The sequence below is a fragment of the Passer montanus genome, unplaced genomic scaffold (genome assembly GCF_014805655.1).
Source record: "Passer montanus isolate IOZ18808 unplaced genomic scaffold, ASM1480565v1 scaffold5, whole genome shotgun sequence".
Taxonomy (NCBI): domain Eukaryota; kingdom Metazoa; phylum Chordata; class Aves; order Passeriformes; family Passeridae; genus Passer; species Passer montanus.
The window spans coordinates 17,485,077-17,507,635 of record NW_024369929.1 but is presented as its reverse complement, the minus strand read 5'-3'; the positions used below and the strand labels follow the sequence as shown (position 1 = coordinate 17,507,635).

The following is a 22,559-nucleotide window of genomic DNA, read 5'->3' as shown; positions in this document are numbered from 1 at the left end:
TGCTCCTCCCCGGAGTGCTCCCTGGTTTGTGGCTGTTCCACAGTGAGAGACCCTCGGGGCACGGTGCAAACATCTGTGGGGATTTCAGGCATTTGTGGACCTTTTAATAAACCCCATAAAGCTTCCCTGAGGGCATGGAATGGACTCAGCATTACAACAGGGAGTGTTCCCCTGGCAAACCAGTGAGCTGCTCCATGGCACTGCAAGGCCCCTCCCCTCAAGTGCCAAATCAGCTGAAAAAGTTAATTAAAGGGGGAGCAGAACAACCCCCTTTTTTCCACAGGTTCGTGCAGGTGTGGAAAAAACCCTTCTCAACTGCAGTTACTCAGCTTCAATTACATTTCAGCTACATGTCAAACTCCTTTGTAGCCCCACGGCCAGGTGTGCCTGAGGTGCCAGCACAGGGGACACGTCCCGTGTCCCACCCCACGGCTGGGAAGGGCCCAGGCAGGTCATCCTGCAGGGATGCCCCAAAGCTCCAGGAGCCTCAGCTGCCATTATCTCTGGCTTCTTTCCTGGAATTTGCTGGGTTTTTTGCCCTCCGGCAGGGGGGTTGATGTTTTCTTTCCAGAGAGCAGATATCTCTGCCAGCACGGCGGTTCTGTGCATCCTGGGGCCGTGAGATAGCAGCTGCTCTGCCTGGGTGGGCTCCCGGGGGCTCTGTGTGCCCTGCACACTCGGTGCCACCACCCACACTGCACTCCCAGCTCTGACAAAAGCTCGGAGGACAGCGAGTGGGATGTTCTGGTGACTCTCCTGCTTCCTGCAGTGCCCTGGGGTCCTTACCCTGAGGGCTCTGTGCTGGGGCACAAAAGGTTAAAAGCTCTTCTCCGGAGCAACAATTTGGGAAAATGGGCCCGATCCCAAGCCCAGGCCTCTGGAACCAGGAATGTTCCCGGCTCCTCGGGCAGTAGAGCATTGCTGGGGCTCTGGGAGGGGACTCCCAGTCTGCTGCACTTCCAGCGTTCCCAGTTTCACTGGGAATGTCTGGGATGTCTGTCCATCCCCGCCGCTGCTGCCCCACGGACCGGCTGGGCAGAGGCCTTGCTGCCTTTGGGGACACTGAGGTGACAGAGGAACAGCCAGCGAGCAGGAGACACCGAGGGGGGGACGGGGACAGCTCCAGGGGGACCCCACCGGCCAGGGTTCGGGGTGCTGGAGGAACTCGGGCTGTTCCTCCAAACCCGGGAGCAAAAAGTCCTGAAACTGCTCCTTCGGATGATGAATCCTTTGCACTTACAGCGGGGAGGAAAAACTGCAGAGGGCACCAGCGACCCGCGGCAGCGCTGGGCCGGGAGGAGCGGCCCGGGGACCCGCCCGGCTCCGGGGCCAGCCCGGGGACCCCTCCCGGGGACCCCTCCCGGCTCCGGGGACCCCTCCCGGCTCCGGGATCCCTCCCGGGGACCCTCCCGGCTCCGGGGACCCTTCCCGGGGACCCTCCCGGCTCCGGGGCCCCCGGCTGCCCCGTGCCCGTCACCAGCTGCTGCAGGAGCTGCGGACAAGCAGAAGCCGCGGGCAGGGCAGGGGCCGAGCTGAGCTGAGCAGGCTCTGCCCTTTCGCTGCTGCTTCCCGGTGTGGATCACGGAATCTCTGAGCTGAAGGGGCCGGGTTTTGTGCAGGTTCCCCGGCAGGAGGCTGCGCTCCTGGGTCACCCCTGTGCAGGGGCTCAGAGCAGCGGAGAGCTCAGCAAACCCCCAAAACCCGGAGCTGGGGGATATCAGCCAGGGCAGCTGCTGGCGGGCACCTTCCCTCCCAGGGGCTCCTGAGCTCCTGGCCTGGCTCAGACCTCAGCCCGGCAGAGACATTCCCACCTCTGCTCCCCTGGAAGGACAGGCGGGAGCTGAGCTGCTCCTGGTGCCTCTGTCTTTGCTGCCTCCTCGCCTGCCCAGGCAGGGACCGTGCTCCTCCCAGTCCGTGGTGAAGCACTGGTGACACTAAAACCCTCCAGCTGAGGTCATCTGGGCTGGACAGAGGCACCTGGTGAGCTCTGAATCTGTGACCACAGGTGCTCTGCCAGGAGAGCTGCTGCTCCCGGGGCTGTGGAAGCACTCGGAGCATTCCCGAGGGTCTGAGACACAAACAAGCTCCTCCACCAGCAGCTGCTGCTGCTTCCCACCCAACGAGCTCCTCTTCCTTCCTGTCTCCAGCGTGGAAATGTCTGGAGATGACCACGGCAGGCACAAAGGTCTGACTTCTGATCTGAAGCCAAAGGCTCTCTCAGGGAGTCTTCCAGCAGATCATGGAATCACGGAGTGCTTTGGCTGGGAAGGGACCTTAAAGCCCATCCAGTCCCAGCCCGTGGCAGGGGGAGGAACTGGATGGGCTTTAAGGTCCCTTCCCACCCAAACCACTCCACGATCCTATTTCAAACATCTTTTGATCCACGAGCCCTTTCCTCCTTTCGCCCCACTGCAGCAGCTCTGTCTGAACAACATCCTGCTTGTGCTGAGACAATGCAAGTGCCTTTAGAAGAAGAAAAAAGGCATTTCTATATCCCATCCAAGCCTGCCCTCTGTCAGCAGGGAGCCATCCCCCTTCTCCTGTCACGCCAGGCCCTTGTGAAGAGCCTCTCTGCAGAGACACTCACTGGAGGTGTCTCACTGAAAGAAAATATTGCAGATATTTAAGCCAGATGTGTTTTATTGTCACTGATAATGCAGTTTCTGTGCTGGTGAGAGGCCTGGCTTGTTATGTGGCTAGGAATGGGCTGGTGTCCCACAGGAGGGATTGTCCTGTGCCCACAGCTGGGACCCTGCACGTGGAGAGGCACTGCAGGAGGGCTCACCAGATCCCGGGCCACCAAGAAATCGATTTGCAGGACTGATTTACCCCATCAGCCCGCCTCATGTTTTAATCAACAAATCCCAGTTGCAAAGGGCAGCTGTGAATGGTTTTCAGATGCAAACTGATGGTTCCTTCCTGCTGCCAGTGCCTGAACCATCTCCAATTAGCTGAAAACCTTCAGAATTCCCCACGGGGAGGAGAAAATGTGAAAGCCACCTGTTTCCTTCAGTAACTGTTTAATTTAACACACTTTGGGAGCTGTGGCCGTGAGACCCCAACAGAAGGGTTGTCCCTTTGCAATCCTGGGAGGGTGACAGGGTGTGGGACAGATGGAGCAGGGGACAAGGAAACCAGGACTGGACACAGGTTCTTGGACAATAAAAACTTTACACCACCTTGGAAGGGAATAAAGCACAAATGGTGAGGTCATGGCTTGTGTTTTACATACAAATGACACACAGGAATTCGGGCTGAGCGCTGCCCAGGGAGCAGCACCTGGAGCTCTGCAGCCCGGGGTGGGCCCCAGCCTCCTCTGCCCGTGCAGGGAGGATTGCCCTTCAAGGTCCCCCGGGTTTTGGGCACCCTCCACAGCCTGAAGAGTAATAGGGAAGGGAATTCCTACCTAAATGCCCCTGCCCTCCTCTAGAGACCAGCCTGGCAGGAATCCCTCCCCGAGACAGGGAGGGGTTTGTTCCCACACCGCTCTGGGAGCAGGCAGCAGGGGCTGTGCCTCAGAGTAAATTGGATATTCTAGTTAAAAATCAGCTAACCTTAACAGAGGAGAATCTAGATAAGCAGGAAAAAAAGGGTTCAGCCTGTAAGGCCACAGAAAAACACCTTAACCAAGCATTACACTGCTACACATACAGAAACCCAGGGCCTGAGCACCTGGCTGCCCACGAGGGAGGGGATGTGCCACTCTCCTGCCCAAATGCATGCAAGGCAATGCCCTGGTGCACTCCACACCTCGGGGTCCCCAGCGATGCCCTCTGCTCCAGAGGGACACAAAAATGGCTTTGGCAGAGGAAGCCAGCAATGGGGAGACAGAGCCCTGCACAGCCCCAGCTGAAGCTGGAACTTTATTCCTCTGCCCTGCCTCTGCTTCTTAAATTAAATCTATTCAGCTTCAGTGCGTAAACATTTTAATGAAAATTACAGGAGTGGGTTGCCAGCTTCAAGTCCTTAAAGGCAAAAAAAAATCCCTACCCCAAAGGGTCGGCAGAGCCGTGGAATGCTGGATGCTCACCTCAGAGATATAAAAATAACAATAAAAATCAAGGTTCGTGCTGGCCAGCCAACACCTTGGAGAGGCTGCAAACGTCAAATGATAGCACCATGAGCATTTCTGAGGGGTCTTCCCCAGTTATTGCTGCTGTCATTCCCCTTCCCTCTGCCAGGGCAGGGTGGTCTCTTCCCTCGTGCTGGGACCCTTGAACACAACCACACAGGAAGGTGTCAGTGCGGGTGTCAGCACAGTCACCAGGTGTCCCATGTGGAAATGAGATGTTGTTAAGGTCCCTTCATCCCAAAGCCATCCAGGTTCTGTGGAAGCTGGCTGGAGACACGGACAGGGCTCCCCTGGGCAGAGCCCTCCTGCACCTGGGCACCTGGAGCACTGCAGAAAGCACACCTGGGCTGCTGCCAGCAGCTCCAAAGCACTGCCCAGGGACAGAGCTGGGGTGCAGGGGACAAACCCCCCCAGTGTCCCCTCCTGCCAGCCCCCAGCTCCCCCAGTGCCAGCGGAAGGGCCAGAATTCCTTTTGCTCTGAATTGTTTTGGTTATTTTGAGAACCTGCATCATCTGGTTCGCTTCCTGCAGGTGTCCTGCAGCCCTCAAAACAACTGCTGCTGCTCTGAGGATGGGCTTTGTTTAGGGAACGGCTGCTCCAGGGGCAGCCCAGGCCCACCTGGGCTCAGCCCAGCAGCACAGACCATCCCCAAATACACATGGTTTACATGAACACAGAGCTGCTTTGTTTGAATTTTTGATTTCCTCCTTCTCCATTTCAGAGCAAGACTCGCTGAGCCTGCAGCTTCTCACCCAGTGGTGTCAGACTCACTTAAATTACATCAACTCAAAACCCAGCCTAAGCTCAAAATCTCAGATTCTGTGATTCCAGTTTTACCTCCTGTACAAGGAATGAAAGCAGATGACAGCTTTTCTCTGGAAAAGGGCAGAGCTGATGCACTCTGGGGCCAACCCCCATTGCTTCTCCCTGGGACCAGGACCTCGCAGAGCCGGGACAGAAGTGGGGCAGGGAAATGGGATTTTCTCTTTCTCAGGACACTTCCCTGCAGGGACAATGCTGTGACCGAGCCAGGGGAGCTGTCACTGACCACTGGCGCTTGCCCTGTCCCCTCTGGAACAGGGGCTGTGCTGAGGGAAGGGCTGCTGCCCCATTCCCACAGGAGAGCCAAAGCCAGGGATGCAGAGCAGAGACTCTTCCCTGCTTTGGGATTTCAGCCACAGCCCCCTCCCCCAGCCCAGCAGCTCACCACACTGCTCTAAAACTTATTTTCTGTTTCAGCTGAGGTATTTCCTCCCTGCCGCCCCAGCTGCAGCTCTTTGTGCCCGGCCAGGGTGTCCCTGTGCCCCCAAAAAGCAGTTTATCCCTGCACTGCTGGATCCACAGTGCTGACAGAGCAGGATGGAGGGATCCCAGCTTCACACCACACCTCGGCCTGGGGCTGCAGCCCTGCCTGCTGGGACACCAGCAGTGGGTGTTCCCTGCTGGCTGGGCAGAGCAGATGAGAAATCCCTGCCCAGCCCAGGCCAGGAGTGCAGCACACCCCGGACCTGCTGTGGGAGCACCAGAGCCACTGGAAAAGGGGAAGTGCTTGTTGGGCTGTGCTCCACGGGGCTGGCAGGATAACATTCCTTGAGAGCATCCCTGTGGCTCCACAGGCACCCCCTGACCCCAGCCCTGCTGCACTGGGACACTGGAGCACAGGAACTGCCCCTGGCTGCAGGGCTCCTAAAGCACCTCAGGGCTGTCCCATGGCAGTGGCAATCAGCCTGCATGCCCAGGAGGGCTGGGAATGTCCTGGGCCCTGCTGGGGGATGCCCAGCCCCTCACAGCTTCCTAGAGAGTGATTTCTGATCACAACCAAGCTGCCTCCTGCCGTCCTTGGAAAGAGCTGGGAAGGCTCAGGCTGGGAAGCTGCTCTGCAGCCTTGGAGTGATGGCTCAGCCCGTTCCTGCTCCCTGTCAGCAGCCTGGGCCCATCAGGCAATTCCTGACCCTGCACCATGCCCAGGCACACGGAGCCCACCCTGCCAGGGGTCCCAGCTCCCTGAACACCTCCCCAGGCTCTCAGGATGGGAGCACAGCAGCAGGGATGGCCTTGGGCGTGGGGAACAGAGCCACCACCCTTGGCTGCAGGCTCTGCTGGCCTTGCAGGAGAGCCCAGGGCTCCAAAGCCAAATGACCTCGTGGGTCATAAAATATCCAGCTTGGAAGGGACCCACGGGATGATCCAGCCTGGCCCTGCCCAGGACAGCCCCACAACCCCCCACGCCTGGGAGTGTTCCCAACGCTCCCGGAACTCAGGGAAGCCAGTGGGAGTCCTTGAGGGCTTCAGTTCCCAGCACTTTCCCAGACCCTGCTGCAGTCTCAGGGTGGATGCGTGTGGGGTCAGGATCAGGTCTGAAAATCTTGGCTGAGCTTGTGATTCCTCCCTGGAATTCGGTCTTGGGCAAGGGAAGCTGCAATAAGCACTTAATTTGTCAGCTCTTCAGAGAGGGACCTGCAGAACCCACCCAATTTTCATTGAATGCTTGTACTGCTATTTCTTTCTATTAACAATTTTTTATATAATCCTCGCACTTCATTTGGAAACACATTCCATATGTCTGTGCCAAATTTTAGGCTAAAGAAATAGCTTAAAGCAGGGCTTTAAAAATCCAGGCTAAGTCAGCACATTACAGACTGAAAACCCCCACTTTTTTTTGGGCTGTTTTTCTTAGGTCACTGTGGAAGTCGCTTTAAATTTCATTTAAGCTTCTGCCAGCCAGACCTAAGCTTTTACTTTTATTCCTGGGAAAAACAAACTTCCTGGAACACGTTTTGTAAAAACAAGGAAAGGTTGAGCTTGGAGCTGAGCTAGCAAATCCAGGGAATTAGGCTGCTGACCTCTGGCCCTCGGGATGCACTCGGAGCTGAATTTAACAAGGGAATTATCCCAGAGTCCTGCTCTGGGCTGAGGTGCCTCCCTGTGGTGTCTGGTCAGCAGGAGGGGATGGGATGGGATGGGATGGGATGGGATGGGATGGGATGGGATGGGATGGGATGGGATGGGATGGAGGGGGTGCATGGGGTGCATCCCCACTGACACAGCCACAGCTGGGAAAACTGGGAGAAACCCCCAGACCCCACAGTTTTCAGGTGTCAGCCCTGCTGCAGGCAACATCTTTCTCCTACATTTTATCAAAGCAGGGAGTCCTTTCTGGAGCATGCCTTTCCCACTGACTCCTGCTGTTAATTAGCAGTTAATTAATTGCTCTCCATGCCTCACTCAGCAGCACCTCCTGGCCCCACCACTTGGGTAGGGACTTACACGCTCAAATGACAGAGAAAATTGGGATTTGCTGCAATTGTTTCCCACATGGACCCCTTGTGGACGAACTCTGTGACCTGAAGAGCCACGAACAATTTCATTTCCTCACTCAGAACAAGCAGGAGCACCACGTTTAATTGCCAATTAATCGAAATACAGGTAGCCCTGGATAAGGAGCCAGCAAACAGGGAGTGGGGCAGTGATGGTGTCTGGGACTGACCCCGTGTGGGCAGAGCCTTCACCCCTTGGCCCCAGGCAGTGCTGCTGCCAGGACATGGGCTGGGCTCCACCCTGCTCCCAGGCACCTCTGGATACACACTTGTCCTCCAGCCAGTGCAGCCTGTGCCTCTTCCCTCTGCAATTTCAAGCTGAGACACCTGTGGAACAGCTGTGTTTGCTGCTGGAGCCAAGAACTGGCCCTACCACCTGTCTGGGGCAGATTTGGGGAGCTCAGAGACCTCCCTGGTATCAGATCTGGAGAAACTGGCACGAGGGAACTGATTAATTCCCTGGCATGACCCTGATGAGCACCTGGGGCTGCCCTGCTCTGTCCTGGGCAGGGATGTGTCACCACCACCACCAGGGTCTGCTGTGTCCAGCACAGCCACCACCCTGCAGTGACCAGCTGAGTGACCAGCTCCATTCGCCTTGATTCCTCCTCCAGTACACAGCAATTCCCATTTTTCTGGGTTAAATCTGTCTGATCTGCTGCATAAACTGCTGCAGGCTTCTCCAGGCCCCCATGCTGGCCTGGTGAGGCTCAGCTCCTTTCCATGACACCACAAACATTCCCAGATGAATGTCCCCAGCCTCTGGAGCATCCCAGGGAGGCACTGGGGTGCCCAGGGCTCTGAAGCTCCCAGGAGCCATCTAAGGACACCCTCACAGCTGGCTGCAGCTGTAAGGCAACAGCCATATTCAAAAATAACCTTGGTGGAATCTTCAATTAATTTATAACCTGGCAACAGCTCAGGACTCTGGTTCTAATTAATCCCGACCTCCTTTAATTGAGGAGCCGACTGCTGTGAGATGTTTGTGCTTCATCTGTTCCATCTCTGCTCCAAATCCATCTGATTATGGTTTGAACATTTGAACCCTGCAGGGGTTATTGGCACTTCTGTGTCCAGTGAGGACATGGCCACTCACAGAGCCAGCCTGGTTCTGCTGGTACAGGAGCACCTCGTGCCCGAGGAGGGAGAGGCTCCTGTGCTCCTCACAAAACCATGGATCGCTCCAGCCTGAGCCCTTCTTGTGCAGCAAAGATCCCCTAAAGCACAGGAAAGGGCTGCAGTTACATTTACGTCTTTCTGGGAGCCTTTGCCTGTGCATTTACACATCTGGGATTTCCTGCCATGTGAAAGTTTTGTTCCCCTTCATGCTTTGGCTGGAAACGTTTGTATTTCCAAAAGGCGTTTCCTGCCCTGGGCTGCAGCCAGAGCATTTATGTCATTTTTGATCCAGGATTTTACCATTTATTTGTGTGCTTCCTACACATCTCAGTGGTTATTCTGGTCCAGCCTTGGCTCCACAGCTCTCATCACCAAGCCTGGCACGGAAATTTTCCCCTGACCAAAACAACCGGAACCGCACGTTGTGCCTTGAGCAGGGCTGACTCATCATTTCCTAAATGCTGGAGTGCCCCATGGCCCTGAAAATGCTCCAAAAAAGGAGCACATTCATGGCTGAAAACATCCTGATGGCCAACAGTGCCAGTGCCCAAATCCCAGTCAACCAAAGCCAACGCTCTGCCTGCTCTGGAGTTGGTGTTGGGAGGAACACGCTGGGCACAGGATGAACAAAAAGAGCTGGGAGGGTGGGACGGGTGTCCCAGGCTGCAGAGGGGACCTCAGGGATGTGTGGAGCAGCCATGGATCCAGCTCCTCCACCCCAGGCACCAGCTACTGCTGCCCCCCTGCCCCATCTCTCAGCCCTCCCTTTGGCCAGCAAACCTCCTGGAGCTCCAACAATACCTTCTGGGCAGCCAAAGAGCTTTTCTTTTACACAGACACATTAAAGAGATAAAGCTGATAAGTGACTGACAGACACACCAGTGACATCTAATCCCTCATTATACTGCTTTTCTGTAAGTGCTGTTAACCCCTGCAGTGCCCAGATTTCTGTCTCCCAGGGAAGTGCCTGGTGCTTGGGATCGATCTCTGTGAGTGGAAGAGGGAGAAGAAGCCAAGTGAGTGCCCGTGGTGTGGCCAAGCACTGTGGCTGCAGCTGGGGCAGGTAAATGACAAACAGGGTGACATGGGGCTGGCTCCAGGTGTGTCTGTCCCTCAGACACATCTGAAGATGCTGAAGAACTGCTCCTTTATTCCATCTTCTCGTGCTGGGCCCAGCTTGTTTCACAAGTCTTGTGTTGTGGGACTTTACCACTGAACAGTTTCCTGAGAGCTCCATCACTGGGTATTCCCCTGTGCCTTCCTTTTCCTGAATGCCCTGTTGCCTCTGGACGGGGTCCCTTGACCCCACGGGGTCCCTCGGGTGTCCCTGTGCTGGGTGACACTGCTGACCCCAACAATCCCATCCCAGCTCATGTCTGTGCCAGTAAAACCCTGCTTGGCCCCTTGAGGGACGGATGCTCTGACGTTTACAGACATTGCAACATTCCCACTTAATCATCAACCAGCCAAGTCAGCCCCACACAACCCAGTCCCAACCGCTCTCTCCACGTCCCCCAGAGCTCCCACCCCATTCCCAGGTTCTGCCTGCTGCTCACCTGGCTCGGGGCTGTCGCACTCCTGGGGGTTGCACTTCTGGGTGCTCTCTGGCCACGGCTCGTGGTCACACAGGCTGCTGTCCTCCTCGGCCACCCCCGTCCTGGTGTCCATGCACTTCACCTGGCGCCGCTGGATGCCCCCTCCGCAGGGCGCCGAGCACTGCGGGGACCGGGGCTCAGCCTGGGGGCAGCGCCAGGGCCACCCGGGCGCACGGTGTGTCCCCATCCCCTGCTCACCTGTCCCCAGGAGCCCACCACCCAGGTGGTGCAGGGCTGGCTGTTGCAGGGCCGGGTGCTGTTGGGCCTCAGGCTCTCCTCGCAGCGCCCCGGCTCGGGGCACGTCACCAGCCGGGCCTGCTCCCCGCCGCCACACGGCTCCGAGCACTGCGGGCACACAGAGGGCTCAGCCCTGCACACAGCCCTGCCAGGGCTAAAGGGACGGCTCTGAGCCCTGCCAGGGCTAAAGGGACGGCTCAGAGCCCTGCCAGGGCTAAAGGGGCTCCAGGGACAGCTCAGAGCCCTGCCAGGGCTAAAGGGATGGCTCAGAGGCCTGCCAGGGCCTGCAGGGACAGCTCAGAGCCCTGCCAGGGCTAAAGGGGCTCCAGGAACAGCTCAGAGCCCTGCCAGGGCTAAAGGGATGGCTCAGAGGCCTGCCAGGGCTAAAGGGGCTCCAGGGACAGCTCAGAGGCCTGCCAGGGCTAAAGGGACAGCTCAGAGGCCTGCCAGGGCTAAAGGGGCTCCAAGAGAGATGGAGAGGAACTGGGGACAAGGCATGGAGGGACAGGAGCCAGGGAATGGCTGCCACTGCCAGAGGGCAGGTATGGATGCGATCTTGGGCAGGAATTGTTCCCTGGGAGGGTGATGAGGAGCTGGTATGGAGCTCCCAGCTGTGGCTGCCCCTGGATCCCTGGCAGTGTCCCAGCCAGTGTGACACAGGGCTCGGAGCAGCAGGGATGGCAGCGGGTGCCCCTGCCCTGGCAGGGGGGCTGAGCGGTGCCCAGGCCAGCGTACCTCTCTCCAGGAGGACGTGTACCAGTCCAGGCACGGGGCACTGCGGCAGGGCAGCTGCGCCGGGGGCTGGCCCAGCCCGGCCTGGCAGTGGAAGGGCCGCAGCAGCCGCTGGTCCCTGGTGTCAACGCAGTGAACGTCCCGCACCTTGGTGCCCCCGCCGCAGCTCCTGGAGCACTGGGGAGGGACACGGAGCCATGGTGGGGACAGACACACAGCCATGGTGGGGAGGGACACACGGCCACGGTGGGGAGGGACACGGAGCCACGGTGGGGAGGGACACACGGCCACGGTGGGGAGGGACACAGCAGCAACTTGGGTTGGGGTTGAGTTGACACTTGGCCTCCTTCCCCCCCTTGCTCTAGGCCAAGCCAGAGCACAGTCTGTGCAGCTCATCTGTCACTGGCACCCCTCTGAAACCAGCTGCTTTCCAGCTGGAACATGAGCAGTGTTTATGCCTTAAAGAACTGATGATCCCAAGGAACAGCGTCCACCCCGAGCAAGGAGGGCTGATCCCCACCACCAACCCTACCGAATTCACCCAACCCAACTGCAAACAGCCCCTGGCAGGGCACAGTGGCCAGAACACTGTCCAGAGAGTGACAAATCATAGAACCACAGAATGGCTTGCAATGGACCTTAAAGAAGCCCTGGGGTGGAGGGCTTGGATGGGATGGAGGGATGGGATGACACCTGCTAGACCAGGCTGTCCAGCCCCACCCAACCTGGCCTTTCACCAAATCACTTGGTTTAGCTTTTACAAATTCCTGACTTTATTATCAGACCAGGAAAAATGAAAACACTGTGGGATGAGCAGCTTAAACCCTGTGGCAAGCACAAACCTTTACCTACGTGACACACAGGGCAGGAGCCCTCCCCGAGAGCAGTGTGACCCCACACCTTGCCCCGCGGGTTTTGGGGACCCTCCCTCCGGACCCTGCCTCCCCGCAGAGCCATACCTTGCTCCAGTTGCCCACACGCCAGGCCGAGCAGGGTCTCAGGGAGCACCTCCGGGCGGGGACGGGCCTGTCGGCCGCGGGACAGCCACCGTCACTGCCGCTGCTGCAGCGCACCGGCCGCCACACCGCGCCCAGGCCGCACGTGGCCGAGCACTGCAACACAGGGAAGGCTGTGCACCCCAAAAACCCAGCTCTGCAGCACAGGGAGTGCTGTGTACCCCAAACACCCAGCTCTGCAGCACAGGGAGTGCTGTGCACCCCAAACACCCAGCTCTGCAGCACAGGGAGTGCCGTGTACCCCAAACACCCAGCTCTGCAACACAGGGAGTGCTGTGTACCCTGAAAACTCAGCTCTGCAACACAGGCAGTGCTGTGTACCCCAAACACCCAGCTCTGCAGCACAGAGAGTGCTGCTGGGCACCCAAACACCCAGCTCTGCAGCACAGGGAGTGCTGTGTACCCCAAAAACACCAGATCTGCAACACAGAGAATGCTGTGTACCCAAAAACTCAGCTCTGCAGCACAGGGAGTGCTGGGCACCCCGAAAACCCAGCTCTGCAGCACAGGGAGTGCCGTGTACCCCAAACACCCAGCTCTGCAGCACAGGGAGTGCTGGGCACCCCAAAAACCCAGCTCTGCAACACAGGGAGTGCTTCTGGGCACCCAAAAACCCAGCTCTGCAACACAGGGAGTGCTGTGTACCCCAAAAACACCAGATCTGCAACACAGAGAATGCTGTGTACCCAAAAACTCAGCTCTGCAGCACAGGGAGTGCTGTGCACCCCAAACACCCAGCTCTGCAGCACAGGGAGTGCCGTGTACCCCAAACACCCAGCTCTGCAACACAGGGAGTGCTGTGTACCCTGAAAACTCAGCTCTGCAACACAGGCAGTGCTGTGTACCCCAAACACCCAGCTCTGCAGCACAGAGAGTGCTGCTGGGCACCCAAACACCCAGCCTTGCAGCCAAGGGAGGGCTTGGCCCCCCAAAAACCCAGCTCTGCAGCACAGGGAGTGCTGTGTACCCCAAACACCCAGCTCTGCAGCACAGGGAGTGCTGTGCACCCCAAACACCCAGCTCTGCAACACAGGGAGTGCTGTGCACCCCAAACACCCAGCTCTGCAGCACAGGGAGTGCTGTGCACCCCAAACACCCAGCTCTGCAGCACAGGGAGTGCCGTGTACCCCAAACACCCAGCTCTGCAACACAGGGAGTGCTGTGTACCCTGAAAACTCAGCTCTGCAACACAGGCAGTGCTGTGTACCCCAAACACCCAGCTCTGCAGCACAGAGAGTGCTGCTGGGCACCCAAACACCCAGCTCTGCAGCACAGGGAGTGCTGGGCACCCCGAAAACCCAGCTCTGCAGCACAGGGAGTGCTGTGCACCCCAAAACCTGACTCCAGCTCTGCAACACAGAGCTGCTGCACTGGGCACCCCAAAAACCTGAGCCCAGCTCCACATCAGGCCAGGAGGGTGCTGGGTGAACTGGGGCTGTGGGATGACGTGGGGAGAGGACCTTTCCCCTCTAAGCAACCCCACATCAGGCAGTGCTCAGGGAGGGAAGGGGAGGAACACGCTCCTCCACAGCCCATTCCAGCTGTTCTGCTCAGGGGGGGACCAACCCCTCCTCTCCCTGCTCAGTGTTTGCTCCCTGGAGGATTCAACGGGGCACCCCCCTGGGGCTGGGGGTGCCTTTGGCATTTGCTTACCGCTTGTTTCCTAATTAGCATTAATGACCCCATGCTGCCAGGAGAAACGTCCCAGAGCCAGCCAGGGCAGGGACAGGGACAGGTCTCACAGCCATACTGGCCCTGTCACACTGCTCAGGGGACTCACCACGTACCTCACTCCAGTTCCCGACCTCCCAGCTGGGCTTGGCAGTGGCTGCTGCAGGGGGCAACGGTGGGAGCAGAGCCTCCTCCTCCTCCTCCTCTTCCTCCTCCAGCCTCTTCTCCCAGAGCGGGAGGGAAAAAGGGGTGGGCTGGGACAGCTCCTGCCCCCCGTCACTGGAGGCAGGGGTCCCTGGGGGTGCCCACGGTGAGGGGTGCCTCGTTGGTGTCCCTGGGGGTGCCCATGGTGAGGGGTCCCTCGCTGGTGTCCCTGGGGATGCCCATGGTGAGGGGTCCCTCGTTGGTGTCCCTGGGGATGCCCATGGTGAGGGGTCCCTCGTTGGTGTCCCTGGGGGTGCCCACGGTGAGGGGTCCCTCGCTGGTGTCCCTGGGGGTGCCCACGGTGAGGGGTCCCTCGTTGGTGTCCCTGCGGGTGCCCACGGTGAGGGGTCCCTCGGTGCAGGGAGGCTGAGCGGGGTCCCATGGGAGGTCAGCTCGGTGTGGGGTGATGCTGGATCCAGGTGCTGGGACACCCCCTCTGTCCCCCATTTCAGGAGAGGTGGGCCGTGAGCTGGGGCTGTGGGCATGGCTGTGCCCAGGGCATCCTGCTGGCTGAGGCCGCTGGAGGTGAGCTGGGTGGCTGGCCTGGGCACGGCAGGGGACAAGGACACTGGAGGGGCTGTTGTGGCCACTGGGGGGGTTGAGATGGGGGCTGTGGGGGCGTGGAGCTCTGGCTGGTGCCCTCCCTGTCCCACGGGAGCCTCGTCAGCACCCACAGGAGGGGGACTCACGGCAGGGTGCAGGCTGCCAGCCCTCCCTGCCACCCCCCAGCCTGGGGTCTGCAGGGTGGGCAAGGCAAGGTGTGCCCTCTCCATGCCATGGGATTGCCCTCCTGCCCAGCCGTGCTGCTCAGTGGGCTGTGGGGCTGCACCATCAATGTCACTGGTGGTGGCCAGAGCCACTTCCCCGGAGTCCCCGTGGCTCACAGGGCCCTCGCTGTCCCGTGCTGCTGGCCCAAGGGACACATCCACCCCAGCCGTGCCCCAGCCCACACCAGCTGGGTGGGGACCCCAGGGAGCAGGGACACCCTGCCCAAGGCTGCTGCTGCTGGGCACAGCTCTGTGGGGCTCAGAGTGGGGCACAGGCACCGTATCCTCCTCCTCCTCCTCAGCCAAAACTCCAGGGGTGGTGTAGCTGGGAGTGGCTGATCCCACATCCTCGGGGCCCATGCTCAGGAGGTCGTTGGTGGCTAAAGCCCCGGGCTCTGTGTGCTGTCCATCCACAGGAGCAGGGGTGTGCTCCTCCTCGGGGGCTGGCTGCTCCTGGCTCTCTCCTGCCAGCTCGGTGGGCAGCTCCCAGGGCCCCTCCGTGCCAGCAGTGCCCAGCCCTGCCTCTGGCTCCTCGCCCTTGGGCTCCTTCTCCGTGAAGGGATAGTAAGACAGATCCTCGTGGAAGTTGATAAAGTTGTAATCGTAGTAAAAATCATCGACAAAGACATTTCCTTTCCTGGCTGAGAAGTCCTCCTCGGTGATGACATTGACGTCGTTGGACTCCGGGATGTTCGGGATCAAGGGGTTAAGTTTAGGAATGTGGTGGCTGGGGAAGTAATGGATTTCATTGAATATCTCCCTGCTGGAGGAGCCGCTGCCAGACCAGTCGCTGTCCCATTTCTGGTGGCAGGGTGGCAAGGAGCAGGGCCTCTCGGGGCTGGGTCTCTGGGCAGGGTCGCAGGGGGCCCCGCTGCTGCTGCTGCTGCTGGTGCTGCTGCTGGTGCTGCTGCTGCTGCTGCAGTGGACTGCACGCCGCTGGGTCCCGTTCCCACAGCTCACCGAGCACTGGCAGGGAAGAGAGAGGGACAGGTCTGTGGGACAAGGCCAGGAGAGGTGCCACAGTGAGGGTTCCCTCTGTGAGGGCTCCACATCACTCTGCCAGCTCCCACCTGGCCCTGGACAGCTGCTGTGCCAGTCCCACCCGTGGGTACTGCTCACCCTGGCAAGCACAGCATTACTGCCCAAATCCCCTCCTGCAGACCGTGCCAGAGCAGGGCTGGAGCTGTGGGGACTGTGCTCAGGGTGATCCTTGCCCTGCTTTCCAGCCAGGAACAGCTTTCCCGGGAGAGGGAGGCTGGGAAGGGCAGGGGTGAGATGAGCTAATAGGCCTTTCCTGTGACCTATTGCCATGAATTGCAGCTCTTCTTCTAGAAGAGCGTTCTTTGAAGCAGGGAACAACAACGTGGGTGTTGTCTGAGTAGGGAAAAAGCAAAGGTCAGGGAGGAGCTTTGCTGGGGACACACCATCCCCATAATGGGCTCTTTGAGATGGGTCAGTACAAAAGAAACTGAGAAGCTGGAAAGGAGAACAGCAGCACTTTCTGCTGCATTTGGGGCTTGGGGCAACTCAGGCTTGTGAAAGGTGTCCCTGCCCATGGCAGGGGGTGGAACCAGATGAGCTTTAAGGTCCTTTCCACCCCATTCCAGCATTCCCAGGTTACACCACGTGGCCACCACCAGGCATTTCTGGAGCTGGAATCAAACATTAGCACACACCAACCCCTGTGAGAGGGCTGCGAGGAGCTGCTCCCTGAGGAACACCAAAGCAGCCCTCTGACTGCACCAGCCCCTCTGGAAACTGCACAAAGCTGCACGTGCAGGGCTGCGGGCTCCTCTGAGGCACTGAGCCCCAGGGTGAGGCAGCCGTGGGCCCCCCGAACCCCAGAGAGCCCCTGGCAGGGCCAGGTGCCCCAGTGCCAGACGGGCACACTGCTCCTGCCTGGCTCTGCCCCACCCTGCTGCTACTGCTGACAGAAGGACCACGGCTCTGGGAAGCTCCCAAGCCCTTCCAGTGCCCCTAATTACGGTGGAAATGGAAAAGAAAAAGGGCTCTCCCTTTAAATTAAAGGACAGAAAAATTTCAGCTCCTCAAAATCCCAAACACATTTTCTCCAGGGCTCACAAATCCACTGGTGCCAACACCACAGAGGCCAGCTGTGAGGGCTGGGGCTGCCCTGCCCAGCACTGACCCACCTATAGTCTGTAATTTTCCCTTTAAATCATTGCATCCATCTTTCTCAGCCCTTAATTGTGGCTTTTGGGGGCCCCTAGAAAAATATTTCCAACTTGCTCTCATCTAGCCTTCAAATCCTCTGCTCACATTTGATTCCATTTGTTCCTTAGCAACCAGCTCTGTTCCCAGGCTCTCTCCTTTCTCTCCTGATATTTGTCTTCACTCTGAACACTTTTGGAAAGGCTGTTTAAATTAGGGGTTATCATTTTCTGGTTGAAACCCTCAGCCTGTGGTTAAGCTGATTCACAAAAACACAAAAATAAATCAAGGCTACACAGAGTGCCACCATTAATCACCCCATGGAATCATTTGGTTGGAAGGGACCTTGAAGATCATCCAGTTCCACCCCTTGCTGTGGGCAGGGACACCTTCCACTGCACCAGGCTGTTCCAAGCCATGTCCAGCTGAAAACCCCATCTCTGCCCTCCTTGTGCCAAGCACAGAGCGTGGCCCTCACCCTGTGTGAGGGAGCTGCAGAGCCCAGGGCTGGGGCAGAGTTAAACTGCCCAACGCCCCCTCCTCACCCTGAGACCCCTCCAATGACTGGAATTCACATCCATGGGGGCTGGGGCAGAGTTAAACTGCCCAATGCTCCTTCCTCACCCTGAGACCCCTCCAAGCAATGGAATCCCCATCCATGGGGGCTGGGGCAGAGTTAAACTGCCCAATGCTCCTTCCTCACCCTGAGACCCCTCCAATGCCTGGAATTCACATCCATAGGGGCGGGGGAAGAGTTAAACTGCCCAACGCCCCCTCCTCACCCTGAGACCCCTCCAATGGACAGAATTCCCATCCATTGGCCCCACAGGGACACAGCCATGGATCTCTGTGAGCAGGAGCACAGCCATTGCTCTGGGGCAGGCTGAGGTGTGCGGGGATCCCTGTCCCCAGCTCCCACCCCTTTGCAAGACACTGGGACACCCCCAAAGTCCCCTCTCACCTCGGACCAGTTGCCCACAGCCCACGGGGAGGGACAGGGCACCTCTGGGTGGCAGGGCATGGTGGCATCTGGCTTGGCGAGGTGCTGGCAGTCTGCTGGCTGCAGGGCCCTCTGCTCATCCAGCCCCACGCTCTGGATGCACAGCACTGTCCTCTTCATCAGCCCTGCCCGGCCACACGTGGCTGAGCACTTCTGCCACTCGCCCACCCACCACCTGCAGGGGAAAAGGGGGAAAAAAAGGGAAAAATGGGGGAAAAAGGGGGGGAATAAAAGGGGGAAAAGGGGGGGAAAAGGGGGAAAAAAAGGGAAAAATGGGGGAAAAAGGGTGAAAGGGGGGGAATAAAAGGGGGAAAAGGGGGGGAAAAGGGGGAATGGAAAGAGGGAATGGAAAGGGGGAATGGAAAGGGGGAATGAGAAATGGGAAGGGGAAAGGGAGAAAGGGGAAAAGGGGAAGAGGGAAATAGAAAAGGGGAAAGGGAAAGGTCTCAGCCAAAGCAAGCAGCCGTGCCGCAGGACCCATCCCATTGCCCATCACGTGAGGCCATGGGGAAAGGAGGATCCCGAATGTGTCAGCCCATGGTCTGGGAGCTGGGACAGAGGGTCAGGGATGGGACAGTCCCCGATCTGTGCCAGGGTAATGTGCACAGAGGCAGAGAGGAGCATCCTGCCAGGATGGCACCGTCTGTGAGGCTCTGCCTGTGGACAATGCCCTGCGGCGGTCAGACAACCCCAGGGATGCTGCCATGGACCCCCCCAGGGCCGGGAGCCCATCCCCAGGGCCAGGAAGGGGGAGCAGGGCGGGTGGCACCTGGCCGGGCAGGGCTCCTCGCTGCAGGCGCGCTGCCGGTCGTCGGGGCGCGCGAGCGCGTCGCAGAACCGCTCCTCCACCAGGCCCGCCAGCCTCTCCACGCAGTGCACGGCCTGCCGCTGCACCCCTGCGGGTGGGTGGGCACTGAGGGCACCCCTGGGTGCTCACAGGCACCCCCGGGCACCCCCAGGGCACTGGCACCACACAGGCACCAGCACAGCTTTGGAAACCGAACCCGACCACCCAGCAGGGCACAGGAGGCTCTAGGTGAGCCAGGAGAGTGGGGAGAAAATGAAAGCACCACTTGAAGCTGCAAGTTCCTTGGTGCTGAGGCTGAGATGGCCTGGCAGAGCCCTGGCACTGGGGCAGGATGGCAGCTGGAGCCGTGCAGGCAGCGCTGCCCGGAGCACACCCAGCCATGAGCACTGCGAGTTCCGGGGCTGCCAAGGGGCAGAAGCTGGCTCTGCTGGCAGCCCTGCCCCAGCCCAGCTCAGCACAAAGCGCTGCCCAAAGCCTCGTGCCCCCAGTCTGCTCCCAGGGGTTTTTATGTGACCTCACCACACTGCCTCGCCCCGGCCTCTGTCCCCGTTCTGTAACACGTACTTGACCTGTGACATGGAGAGCTGTCACCACAGCTCAGCTGAGACTGACAGAACCCTGCTGAGCTGGGCTCTGGCTCAAGCACTTGGGAGCTCACAGGGCCTTGGGACTCACCAGAGGCTCACTGTGAGCTCTCCCAAGCCACATCTCATCTCACATCATCACTCAGTGCAGGAAGAGGGGCTCAGCCCTCCTCCAGCTGCTCACCCTCACCCGACTCCTGCCTCATTCACTCCTCTATTTCCCTTCTGTTCTGGAAGCCAAGCACTCGAATCATACAAAGAAAAGCTGGTTTTAAACAAAGGCCATGTCCTGGCACTCTGTGCTACCTAGAAAGCACAAGTGTCCTTGAATTCCCCTTTTTTCCAGTGCCAGCTGCTCTCGAGGAAGTGCTTGCTGCTCCCAGTCTCTCCTGGCAGAGCTCCAGAAATGTCCCTCTGCACCAGCTGCCCCAAAAGCTGCCCCAGGGACCCTGGGACACCCAGCCAGTGGTGCAGGGGGGCAGGATGGGGAAGCAAACATCCACACACGGACACCGTGGGGCTGTAAAACCCTGGATGTCCTCCCCCCGTGGAGAGCCCCAGCCAGGCGGGAGAGCAGCCCTTCCACACTCCCTGATTTCTCTAAAGCTCTTTTGTCTCCATCCCGTGCCGGGTAACAGGACACCGAGCCGGGAGCGCTGATAAAGCCCTGGGGTTCCTGCGGAGCACGCGGGCCTGACCTCAGCACATGTCCCTTTCTTCTGCCCCTAGGACCCCCTGAAACCCAAGACCCAGGAATTTCCAAGGCTCCCCTGCTCGGAGGGGGAGTCCCGGGGCTGCACTCACCTGTCCCACAGGTGGCCGTGCAGGTGGTCCAGGAGCCAAAGCGCCACAGGAACTCGGGCTGCTCGATCTCGTTCTCACTGTCAGCCGGGCGCTGGATCGTGTACTGGTACCTCACCCCGGGGTTGGTCTCCTGGAACAGCAGCTGGGGACATGGGGACAGGGTGAACAGCAGCTGGGGACATGGGGACAGCCAGGGGGTGAACAGCAGCTGGGGGACATGGGGACAGGGTGAACAGCAGCTGGGGGACACGGGGACAGCCAGGGGGTGAACAGCAGCTGGGGGACATGGGGACAGGGTGAGCAGCAGCTGGGGGACACAGGGGACAGGCAGGGGGTAGTCAGGCAGGGCAGCGGGGGGTGGCACTGCACCAAGGGCTTCTCAGGGTGAAGGAGCTGCCCAGCAGGGCCAGAAGGACGTGGCCCTGTGCCCAGCTCCCCAACAGAGCTGGATGGCACCTGGAGTAGCTCGGTTTGTGGAAGGGGTCCCTGCCCACGGGTGGAATTTCCTACGCTGCCTCCCATCCAGAGGGGCTCCTGCTGCTGTGGTTGACACAAGCCCTCTGGCAGCGCCTCCTGCACCCACGCTCGCGAGGGCCAGGAGTTCATCCCTGTTTTTCTTAGCCTAAGCACTCCCATTATTGCCAAAGCTTTGTTGTTCTTGGAGCTTTGGCAGGAGCCAGGGCGTCTTTCCAAAACCTCTCCATGAATATCGAAACGTTGTTGTCCACAGGTTTTAATTAGCTTATGAATCCCAGAAAGTGATTTGTGGGTGCTGAGCACGCCAGCATTCCCATTAACAGTGTCAGCATTCCCATTAACTTCCCTTGGCAGCAGCAGGCCCAGGATCCTGCTCACATCCCACCCCGAGCTGCTGCTGAAGGAAAGGCAGAAGGAGATTGTGGCTGCTCGGGGTGGCTGAGCTCTGAGTGAGCCTGTGCAAGGCAGGGATGTTCTGCTGGCTGGGCCATGACTGCCAGGGCAGGAGGATCCTGGGGGTCCATGGGATGCAGCTCCGTGGCCACCACCACCTCTGCACCACACCTGGCACCACGAGGGACGTCAGCCTGGTGCCAGCTGTGCCACCACGTGTGGGATGACTCCCACTGGTTTCTGCAGAGGAAGGCTTGGCCTCACGGTCACAAGGACACTGACTCCAGCAGCTCTGCATGAGCTGGCAGCTCCCTCACTCCTGACTGTCCAGCCCAGCCAGAAGCACCGGGGGCTCTTTCCCTGCTGGTGATAAGATAGGGGAAAGGCCTCAGGAAACGGCTCTTTCTCCTCACACTCCCTCTCTGGGTAAATATTCTGTGGAATGCTGCAAAGGGGATGAGGCTCAGCTGCAAGTGGTGTGGGCTGGAAACATCCCCGGGCTGGCAGTGCGTGCTTGGCTGCCCCAGCTCCCAGAGAAACACACCCCGAGGAGGGGCAGAGCCCATGCCCTGGATGCAGGGAGGGCCGTAGGGACCACGGCAGCTCAGCCCAAGGAGGGCAGGATCCATCCTACCTGGATCCACACGGGCTCCACGGTGGGCCCCGGAGAGGTGAGGTTCTCCCAGTTCCCTGTCCTCTTGTAGGTGAAGGTGGTGCCTGCCACCCTGTAGTCCCCGTTCCACTGGATGGTCCAGCCACCATTCAGGAAATATTTCTCCGGGTCCTCGCTCCGCAGCGCCAGGAAATTCCCAGCTTCTGCCACCTCCTCAATCCGGATCTCCCGGGCTCCCACGGGGATAATCCCAATGTCCACATAACCTGGGAATGGAACCACGCGTTGGTCTTGGGGGAGTCAGAGGTGTGTGAGATGATTTTTGTCCTTGGGTGGATGCCGTGTCCCCTGGGTGCCAGCTCTGTGCCAATCCCTACACCTCTGTAAGGCACCAGTGGGCACCAAGCCCTGCCCTGAGCCCACCTGAGATCCCTGCTGTCTTATCCCCAAAAAATCGACAAGTTGGAATAAAACTGCCCTTCCAAAGGAGCAGCAGCAGCCCAGCAGTGCCGGACCAGCACGGGGTGCTCAGGGACAGCAGGAGGTGCCCTTACCCAGCCCCTCGCTGTCCTCGAAGGTCTTGTGGACGGTGTGGCACGTGGAGCCGTCCCCGTGGCACACCCCGCAGCGATCCTCCACGGCGTGAGAGTCAATCTCATAGTCACAGCCCACGTTCTGCAAGGCAGCCCGTCAGCCCCACACCAGCACCTCCCAGTCCCTCCCAGCACTGCCTGCATCGTCCCCAGGGGATTCACGGCATCCTGGATGGCCTGGGGTGGAAGGGACCTTAAAGACAATCCACTTCTAGCCCCCTGCCAAGGCAGGGACACCTTCCCTGACACCAGGGTGCTCCAAGGCTGCTCCAGGTTGTGTCCATCCTGGCCTGGGTGATGCTCTGGCTCCTTGAGGCCAGCACAGGGGCTGACACAGCCCGAACCACTCACCCCATGGGAACGCTCTCCAAGTGGGGAACGGCC

At 59.2% G+C, this 22,559-nt stretch overlaps 1 protein-coding gene across 1 annotated transcript in view; it reads right to left on the bottom strand.

Moving 5' to 3' along the window:
• Positions 1–8,136: 8,136 nt before the first annotated feature.
• Positions 8,137–22,559, bottom strand: part of ADAMTS7 (ADAM metallopeptidase with thrombospondin type 1 motif 7) — a 28,054-nt gene continuing 13,631 nt past the window's right edge. The window contains exons 14-23 of the mRNA XM_039723034.1: positions 22,137–22,257; positions 21,604–21,848; positions 20,100–20,241; positions 18,673–18,799; positions 17,865–18,078; positions 13,877–15,697; positions 12,033–12,185; positions 11,077–11,250; positions 10,303–10,449; positions 8,137–10,225 (exon numbers count right to left, since the gene is read on the bottom strand). Coding sequence (XP_039578968.1) covers positions 9,968–10,225; positions 10,303–10,449; positions 11,077–11,250; positions 12,033–12,185; positions 13,877–15,697; positions 17,865–18,078; positions 18,673–18,799; positions 20,100–20,241; positions 21,604–21,848; positions 22,137–22,257 — 3,402 coding nt within the window. The 3' untranslated portion in view covers positions 8,137–9,967. The remainder of the gene's footprint in view (positions 10,226–10,302; positions 10,450–11,076; positions 11,251–12,032; positions 12,186–13,876; positions 15,698–17,864; positions 18,079–18,672; positions 18,800–20,099; positions 20,242–21,603; positions 21,849–22,136; positions 22,258–22,559) is intronic.